General features: G+C 28.2%; 2 protein-coding genes across 3 annotated transcripts in view; one reads left to right on the top strand and one right to left on the bottom strand.

Moving 5' to 3' along the window:
• LOC104736108 (probable glucan endo-1,3-beta-glucosidase BG4) lies at window positions 414-1,448 on the bottom strand. The gene has a single exon (XM_010456036.1). It carries the CDS (start codon window positions 1,446-1,448, stop codon window positions 414-416), a length of 1,035 nt encoding a protein of 344 aa, XP_010454338.1.
• Window positions 9,445-10,183, top strand: part of LOC104736107 (dicer-like protein 4) — a 10,575-nt gene continuing 9,836 nt past the window's right edge. For both annotated transcript variants that reach the window (XM_019235097.1, XM_010456035.2), the window contains exon 1: window positions 9,445-9,912. In XM_019235097.1, coding sequence (XP_019090642.1) covers window positions 9,452-9,912 — 461 coding nt within the window. In that variant the 5' untranslated portion in view covers window positions 9,445-9,451. The remainder of the gene's footprint in view (window positions 9,913-10,183) is intronic.

Raw genomic sequence — 10,183 nt, 5'->3', positions numbered from 1 at the left:
TCCGCCGTTGGTGCAAGAGATTGTGATCAGAAGAGAAAAACTTTTGAGAGAGAAATTGCCATGAGCGAGATTCACGCGCTCCACTTCTCTAAATGCAGTTTCTTTGAATTATTTAATATATGATAAACCCTTGGTTTTTCTCAATCCAAACGCATAAAAAACAAAGTTGTTTTGGAAACATATACAAACATAGAAGAGTGCAAAGTATATGGCATAACTCTTGTAGTCTTGTATTGTGTTTGTTTAATTGATGAAGAAACAAAGTACAATTACGAAACCAGAGCAATTGTTTTTTTTTAATTAAAAAAATCAAATTTATTATTTAAAAAGCCAATTAAGTTCCGCTACGAGAGATCTCAGCAATCTCATTGCTAGCATGTGTTATTGAGTGGGGAAAGTCTAAAAGTCACACTTTAAAATAGCCCGTAGATGGGTTTCATATCAGTAGGATTGTACAACCCGAAATTTTGTTCAGTCCCGACCGGTTTCTGATTTTCGTTAAAAGTTGCAAACAAAAACCCCTCGATGCCATTGTTAGGTCTCTTAGGCGTCCCTTTCCCACTTGCTATATGCTTTACAAAATTTCCATTACCCGCGATTTCTGGCGTAGTTAAATCCCCGTTCCCAGCGGATGGCCATCCGGTTTCAGACACCACCATGGGTAAATCTTTAACGCCTTCTTTCTCCATTGCCCACACAAATGCGTCGAACATTGCATCAAATATGTTTGAATATCCCAATGGTCCATCTTGGACAACGATATCTTCAGTGGCGAAGGTTGCATAGTCGAGACGAATATTTGCTGGGTCGGAAGCGTAAGGGAAGTATGGGTAAATGTTTACAAGTATAGGCGAACTTGTTTGGGACAATAGGTTCAGCACGGGAACAAGTTGTTCACGAGCTTGGGATGTGAATATTCCTGCAGAAGGTGGGTACGACTGCTCAAGGTTCGACATAGCCACCACGGTGCTTATTATGATTGGAAGATTCCTCGACTTGACTAGGTTGGTGAGAGACTGCATGACTGGAAGCACTTGAGAACCGATTGATCCGGGGATGACTTCATTACCAACAGTAATTGCTGCAATGTTGACGTCGGCTAAGTAAGGCTCGATGTTGGTCGCGAACCAGCCCTTAACAGCTTCTTCGCTAGCTGCAAGAGCAGCCAAGTCCTGGTCCCTAACGCCAACAGTGACTGCAATATCACGGTGGCCGCGTAAAGCATTAAGGACCTCCATGTTCGGGTCGAAGATTCTGATTTTAGTAATACCTATGAACTTGTAAAGTTTGATAACATTGGACGGAGATGGGAGGTTGTCTCCGAGGAGGCCGTAGTTCAAGCCAATGCTATTTGCTGCGGTGACGAAGCCACTAGTGTTGTATTTGACAGACAACAGCACAATGCACGAGAGGAAGAACAAGAACAGCTTCGTAGGCGAATAGAGCATGATGAAACTTATATCTGCAAAATATGTGTGGGTACTTAGAGATATCTCAAGATTGTACTTCGGAAAAGGAAGAAGAAAGGAAGCAAACGTGTTTTTTCTTATTATGTTTCGTTGTTTGTGTGTGTATATATATATAGGTACGTATTTGAGATAGTGAGATATATTTGCACTCTTGGGAGTGTATTCAATCTAATATTCCAAGTGATTTGAATAGTGAGATTTATTTTAAATGATTTTGTTGATTTTAGGGAAATATATGATTTATTGCAAAATTCTTTCAAATCCTGTCTAAAACCATGAGATGTAGGAGATGTATTTAACTTGACATTTTAAGTGATTTGTGTAAGAATACAAAAGATTTATGTATTTTTAACTAAACAAATCTTCTCAAATCCTCTAGAATCCTTAAAAGTCATTAAAATCTAAATTCACAAACTGTTTTGAATAACAGTGCATTTTAAAGTAGATTTTTAAATCATCAGTTCAATAACAGTGAATTTTAACAGACTTTTTAAAATATATGATTGAATAACATATGATTTATCCACAATCACTTAAAATGTCAAGTTGAATACACCCCCTTAATGTCTTATTGTATTAATAAAATAGTAAAATTCTTTTTATTTTGATTTCTGGTGTAATCTTAGCCGTCGATCTATCTAGTGAAGTCTTTTTTAACTAGTTTTGTTTTATCCACTTTTATTTTTTGTGTTTAATTGAATCTCACTATCCCGTAATAGGGCTGGGCAAAATATCCGAACCCAAAAATCTAACCCGAAATCCGATTTAAAATACTCGATCCGAACCTGAACCCGAACTTAAAAATATCTGATTGGATACTTTTAGTAAATGAATTGGGTACCCGAACCCGATTGGATATATCCGAACACCCAAAACAAATACCCGAAATCATCCAAAGTTAGATTTTCTTAAGGACCTTAACAATAGATTGAGTCAATTTACAAGTTTTGCAAGTAATTTTATAATCACTACTGCAAGATAATTAGTTTTCATTTTCATATGTTAGTTTGGATAGATTATATGATTCTAACTTTGAATTTGATGTCATTTGATGTTTTAGGAAGTCCAGAACTGTCGGCTTGTGAAGGTGTTTTGATATTTAGAATTGTCTTTTTTTTTCTTTCATGAATTCAATTTTTGGTTTTTTTTTCTTCATGATTATTATCATTAATTTGAATTGACTTCTTTTAAAAAAAATTGAATTAAAAACAATCAAATCCGATCTTAACTCGAAATATATTTCAAGGTTTTGGATATCACCTGAAAATATCTAGTTTATATAAAAATTGTCAAAAAAACCAAAAATTGATAGTATAGAAATATATTTCAAGGTTTTGGACTATCTTTTTATAACAGAATGTTATTTAATTTATAAATTAACTACATATATAACTAATGTTTAATTTGTATTTTTTTTAAATGTACAACCTTACAAATATAGATATATTAGTTAGTATAGAAATTAGAAAGTATTTTGTTAATAGTATAGAATTCTTACGTGTACTAAAAGTAGGAATGTTATATCGACCGCTAATACTTAACTATGTATGTTTTGTTCTTATATTTATAGAAAAGTAGATGTTATATTCATAAAATGTAAACAAACTAATAAACTAATTCACTTGTGGTTCAACCGGTCCGACTAATTGAACCAGCAACCCGAAAGACTTCTGGTTCACCTTCCGGTCCGGTTTTAAAATATTGTCGTTTATTGATTAGACCGACCGTTTAGGAAATGTCTGTATGGAGAAAATATTGTTTTGTAAAATTGGAAACTTAATATTAATTAAATTAATTATAATTTTAATATTTAATGTTAAAGGGAGTGGTTCCTATTGTTTTGGAAATTTTATTCGGATAGGAAATCTTGTTTCCAAAAATCAAAACTTAATATTAATTAATTAAATAAAAACAAATTAATAATTAATGTTAATGACATGCTTGTAAATATGTTGCAACTCTAGGATTTATTTGCTAAATGTCTCCAAACATGTATATATATATTACAAATATAGATATATTAGTTAGTTTAGAAATTAGAAAGTATTTTGTTAGTAGTATAGAATTCCTACGTGTACTAAAAGTAGGAATGTTATATCGACCGCTAATACTTAACTACTAGGATCGAACCCGCGCTATAGCGCGGGGGAATACTTATTGATATATATATATATATATATATGGTTTTAATATATTGGTATATGCTATATTTTTATTTTTACTGTAAATCATATAATTGTGTAATGAGGTTGGATAAAAGAATAGTAGGGAAACAAAAAAGTGAGTAAATGGTAATATAATGAGTTTTTTTTGTCAAAAATAATGAGTTTTGATACCTAAAAATAAATATAAAAGTTTAGAGAAAATTCTAACAACACAAATGAATAGATAATTCAATTTGATCATTTTGGTAGTAGAAATAGGAATATACATAAAAAATATAAAAAATATTTTGTTTGTAAAAGTTACATACTCGTAATGTATGATGTGACAAACCATAATGATTTTGTATTAGTAGTGAGTAAAATGATTAAGGAATGTACTCTAGGAAAATATAGTGATTTTGTATTAATTTTCGATTTTATTTATTGTTTACAAAAATATATATAAACAATTATTGTACTCACCATCCGAATAAATAAAAATTGATTAATTAATATTATGAAATTTTCTAAATATTTAGGATCTTTAGTTACATATTATTATTATTGGTTCCAAAATAACAGTAATTGATAAATTCTAAGATATAAAATAAATTCTTATAAATTGGAAAAATAAGTTTTAATATTAAAATCTATATGATTTCATTATTGTTGCATTGTAATTAACATAACTAAAAGCTAAATGATAGAACTTTGTGTTCACATATAAAATCATCGATTTGGTTAAAATATAAATTAAAATATATATATATATATATATATATATATATATATATATCAGTATGTACATATAAGTATTTTTGTTCAGAAAATTTAAATATATTTAAATAACATTAGTTGCAGAAAATAAAACAATATAGTTTCTATATTAAGTCAAATTATTTACTAAAATGTAAAATAGTTCATATACCTATGAGTTTGTTTGATAGATTGACAATGTTTTTGATGTTCCTGTAAAATAAAAAATATATACACAAAAAATCATAGATAAAAACTTCATAAAAGCATAGAAAAGTTGGAATGAAACAATTGATTTCCAAATGTATTGCTTTATATAGTGAGTAATGAGTGTCGATCTTGTATTAATATTGAATATATTCATATAAGGAAATATTTTTAGTGATTAACGGTATTTCTGTTTTCGAAATCAATTAGAATACTAACAGTTAGGTGAAAACTTGCGATAGAATATTTGGCAAAGATATGATATCTTTATAACTAAATGATATTTTAGGATTTTGTTTGTTTAGCATATAAAAGACTAAAATTTCCGATAAAAGACTAAAATTTTGGAACAATTTGGTAATCAGATATTATTCTATAATAATTTTCCAAAATTGAAGCGTCATTTGATTTACTAATAATATTAATTTTCTTAGTTTCCTATATTATAATATTTTAAAACTTTTTAAAAGCTCAGAACTTTAAAAGTTTCAATATTAATAATAATTAAACTTGAAAAAATCTTAAATATTAAAAATTTTAAAATTATTAAACTTTAAAAGTTTTAAAATTATTAATCTTAAATAATTAAACTTTAAAAGTTTTAAAATTTTTAAATTAAACTTGAAAAATCTTTAATTTTTTTTTAAAATCTTATAATATTTTAAATATGCTCAAATAAAAAATTGTATTAAACACTATATATAGATTTTTCAAGTTTGGAGGCCTGGTTTGAACATTTGTAAAAAAATTATAACTGATGTGAGATATTTTTTTCTTTTCGATAGAGTACGATTGAGATCTCGATTATTTACAAAATCGATATCCTAAATTTACGGAATATTTTTGTAAGTTGGTATAACAAATAATGTTGATTTGATTTAGATTTTATTGTTAAGCTTTTAATAAATGCAAATTTTATACGATGAATCTAAATAATTACTTAACTTTATATGTTTCCTAAATTTCAGGACTGAACAATCTTTTCGAAATCAATATGCCATATGTAGAATATTTTGTTAAAGATTTATGGAGGCAGTTAATGTATTAATCATTAGAAATGGTTTGTGAGAAATTTATTGATGTTTTACATTTATGATTTTTATTTATTGAAATATCTTTTTTTTTTGATAACCCGATGACCGATTTAATTTGTCACGGGTTTCTTATGACCCGAATCCGACAGCTTTAATTTCGCGTTATTTCTGCAATTGACCCGACCCAAAAGCATTTTTGTACTTCTCTTTTACTTATATAGGGATAACCCGATGACCGATTTAATTCTTCACGGATTTATTTTGACCCGAATCCGACAGTTTTAATTTCGGGTTATTTTCTGCAATTGACCCGACCCATAAGCATTTTTGTACTTCTCTTTTACTTATATAGGGATAACCCGATAACCGATTTAATTCGTCACGGGTTAATTGAACCAGCAACCCGAAAGACTTCTGGTTCACCTTCCGGTCTGGTTTTAAAAACATTGTCGTTTATTGATTAGGCCGATCGTTTAGGAAATGTCTGTATGGAGAAAATATTGTTTTGTAAAATTGGAAACTTAATATTAACTAAATTAATTATAATTTTAATACTTAATGTTAAAGGGAGTGATTCCTATTGTTTTGGAAATTTTATTCGGATAGGAAATTTTGTTTCCAAAAATCAAAACTTAATATAAATTAATTAAATAATCACAAAATAATAATTAATGCTAATGGCATGCTTGTAAATAGGTTGCAACTCCAGGATTTATTTGCTAAATGTCTCCAAAAATGTATATATAGGTTACAAATATAGATATATTAGTTAGTATAGAAATTAGAAAGTATTTTGTTAGTAGTATAGAATTCCTACGTGTACTAAAAGTAGGAATGTTATATCGACCGCTAATACTTAACTATGTATGTTTTGTTCATATATTTATAGAAAAGTAGATGTTATATTCATAAAATGTAAACAAACTAATAAACTAATTCACCCGTGGTTCAACCGTTATGACTAATTGAACCAGCACCCGAAAGACTTCTGGTTCACCTTCCGGTCCGGTTTTAAAAACATTGTCGTTTATTGATTAGGCTGATCGTTTAGGAAATGCTTGTATGGAGAAAATATTGTTTTGTAAAATTGGAAACTTAATATTAATTAAATTAATTATAATTTTAATACTTAATGTTAAAGGAAGTGGTTCCTATTGTTTTGGAAATTTTATTCGAATAGGAAATCTTGTATCCAAAAATCAAAACTTAATATTAATTAATTAAATAAAAACAAATTAATAATTAATGCTAATGGCATGCTTGTAAATAGGTTGCAACTCCATGATTTATTTGCTAAATGTCTCCAAAAATGTATATATAAGATATATAAGATATAGATAGATTTTACTTGAAAATATCTTTACAATTTTAGCTATTGTTATCAATTTCTAAAATCTGTTATATCAATTTTCTAAAATTACAAAATGATATCTTTAAATATATCATAAAATACTATTGTTTTCTTATAACTAAATGCAATATTGATCATAAAACCAATTTTAAATTATATAATAATAAAAATGATTGTAAGTTTTTTTCCTTTTTGTTTATCTTCCAAGTTGATGAAAAACATTTTGTTTATTAGAGAAACATAATATTGAGAAATAATTAATGTATGTGGGTCTATTTTGAATAAACATTCCTTCTAAATGGTAAATATTTGGATGATAAAATTGAAATAGGAAACAAACATATCCTTTCTTTTTCTTTCCCTACGAATTAAGAAATGGTCACCAGATTATTTCTTCTTTTTAAAAGGAAAATAATATGCAAAAAGAAAACAAAATCAATGTTTCTACTCATGATATGATATGTGAATTATGAAATTCAAAAGAAGATGAAAAGACATGGTGAATACTAAATAACATGAACGAGAAGAAGAAGAAAAGAAATCTCCATGTTTTGTGTGATCATACGTAATGAACATCGATCGAACTATTTATGAGTTGTAATTTATTTCAAAGATAAAAAAATGGACCATGACTTATAGTAACATCACCATAACTATTGAATTTAACCCATGAATTATTTGAAATGAAAGACATTTTGAAATATTTAGCCTATCTTACACATTTTGCCTATGTATATGCAATTTTAAACTTTATTTTTTTGGATTTAAAATGTGCATATAGTCAATTATAAAATTTGGAGGGTTATTGTTTTTCTTCTACTAGTGTTAGTTATATGAATACATTTTCAAAATTTGGCGCGTTATTTATTTTAAAATTAGGTAAATATCTCTTATAAAAGTGGTTTTTTTTACAATATCACCACAACAAACAGTAAAAATAGACAACATCAAATCTGGATAACACAATATTTAGACAAAAAAAAATCAAAAATGAAAATTGGATAAACAAAAGATACTCCTCAGGTTTTATAAAATAACTAAATTTTAACCCGTGGTACACAGCCAGACAAATTTTTAACTAAAAATTTTAAATTTTAAGTTTCTTATATTTATCAATTTTGTGTGTTTTGTTTATTGTTTAAAATTGTATAACTGTATTTTGATTGTTAATTTTAAAATTGTATAACTATATTTTGATTGTTTAAGATTATCTAATATTGAAAATAATGAAATGATGATGGCATAACATCTTTCGTTTAATTCATTGTATTTCAGACTAAAATATTTTGTGTAGACAACTTGTAAAAAAAATCATATTAATGTAAACTCAAACCTGCCATATCACACCGTAAGCATTTAAATTTTCTTTTATGAAGTTTATTAATATTTAGAATATTAAATTTTCAATATTGTTTCCAAAATCTTAAACAAATCAAAGATTTGAGCATCAAACGTTTTTTCTATAAAAGATTATCTAATAATGAAATAATATTCAGTAATTCCTTTTGAAAACTAAATAATCGGATTAATTTTGAGAAAATATTTTTAGGCTTGTTGAAGAAGCCTTATAGTGTAGAGTAATCGACATAATCCTTATAGAGTATAATCGACAAAAATTTCTTTCTTACTTTAGATTATTTTTAAAGATGTGTTTTTCTTTTTAAAATAGAAAAATAACTTTATTTTGTAAATTTTTGTTAACCCACGTATAAAAACTTAATAGATGTAAAAATATGTTTATAATAAAACTTCAGTAATAAGGATCAATTTCTTTTAATTTTTAAATAATAAAGTACAATGATTTAATTACACATCAATTTTAAAGGAAATACAAATGCTATTTTATTTTGCAACATTAATTCGGATTATTAATTTGAATTAAGAAGTATGATTAAAAGTTATAGCAAAACCAATATTACTTTTGGATGTTAAATAACAATACATGAGAATATATGGCATTATGAAATACATAAAAACATATGACATCATGAAATCAAATATCGGAATTGATAAATATAAATAAAAATAATTAAAGAGTATTTAGCAAAAATGACAAAATATACATGAAGATTATTATCACTATTGTGATAGTGGTGATGTTGCTACTCGATTGCGAAATCATACTGCGTAGAAAAATCATATATATTTTACTTAGAAACGTGGATTCAAAATTTAACTCTGTTACATAATTCTATCACGCTTATAAACGTCTGTTAATCCGTAAGTATGAATCTACTAACACTTATATAAACGAATATTTTTTATGGCAAATTTAAATAGACCAAGTATTTTTCTTCCAATAAAAAAACACGAGATATTAAACGTCCAAATTAAAAATAAATGGCGATTTTTTAGGGTTTTTTCTCCTAACTCAAAGCTAAAAAAAAATAAACCCTTTAATATATTTTTGTTTTGTGATAAAATCAAAATGATCAAATCAGCCAGCTTAATAAGTAAGGGGAGAGAGAGAGCGACGTGAGATCGTGAATTATGCGTGAACCTGTTGACTTGAGCTTGACGACCACTCCCTCGAAGATTTTGGGGAAGCGAGACAGAAGAGAGAAAAATAAGCTTTTAGAAAAAAACAAAAACAAAAAAGCGAAAAAGCAGCGTGGAAATTGTAATTTCTTCGCTGAGGAGGAGGCAACAAAGCCAAAACAGCAAATACACCCAATTCCTCCTCTCACCACCACCACTCTTGCTGCTGCTGTCACTCCTCTTCATCCTTCTTCTTTGACCATGCCGTACTGTGAAATCGGCGACGATTTTGGCTCACAGTCACTCGACTGTGACGCCGATGCTTCTTCCGACATTCACCTCTCTTCTTCTTCTTCTTCCTCTTTCTCTTCGTTTTCTTCTTCTTCTTCTTCGTCTTTGTTCTCGGCGCCTGGTGCTTGTACGGATGACCTCTCGGCGAAGATGGAGAAAGACCCTAGGAAAATCGCCAGGAGGTTTGATTTTTTTCTTCTTCTTCGATTTTCTTCTCTTTTGCCAACACCTTTCGGAGTTTGCGTTTCTTTGTTTTCTCGCTTGCTTGCTTACACGATTCTGTACCGATGGTGTTCGTCCTGTGTTTTTTTTTTTTAATCGATTCTGTTTGTTGTAGCCGCAAGTTTGTAGCTGAGTTATAAGTTTATCGGATTGTTAATTATTTTGGATTTTGCCTTAATGTCTTGGTAATGGAGTTTTAGGGATTGATCGAATTCGTTGTTTATATGACAG

This window comes from Camelina sativa, chromosome 13 (genome assembly GCF_000633955.1).
Source record: "Camelina sativa cultivar DH55 chromosome 13, Cs, whole genome shotgun sequence".
Taxonomy (NCBI): Eukaryota; Viridiplantae; Streptophyta; class Magnoliopsida; order Brassicales; family Brassicaceae; genus Camelina; species Camelina sativa.
Note: the sequence above shows the minus strand (reverse complement) of the source record. Positions and strands in the feature narration are given on the sequence as shown.

Coding starts and splice junctions, on each gene's coding strand:
- LOC104736108 (XM_010456036.1), bottom strand. CDS start 1,448: ATGCTCTATTCGCCTACGAAGCTGTTCTTGTTCTTCCTCTCGTGCATT.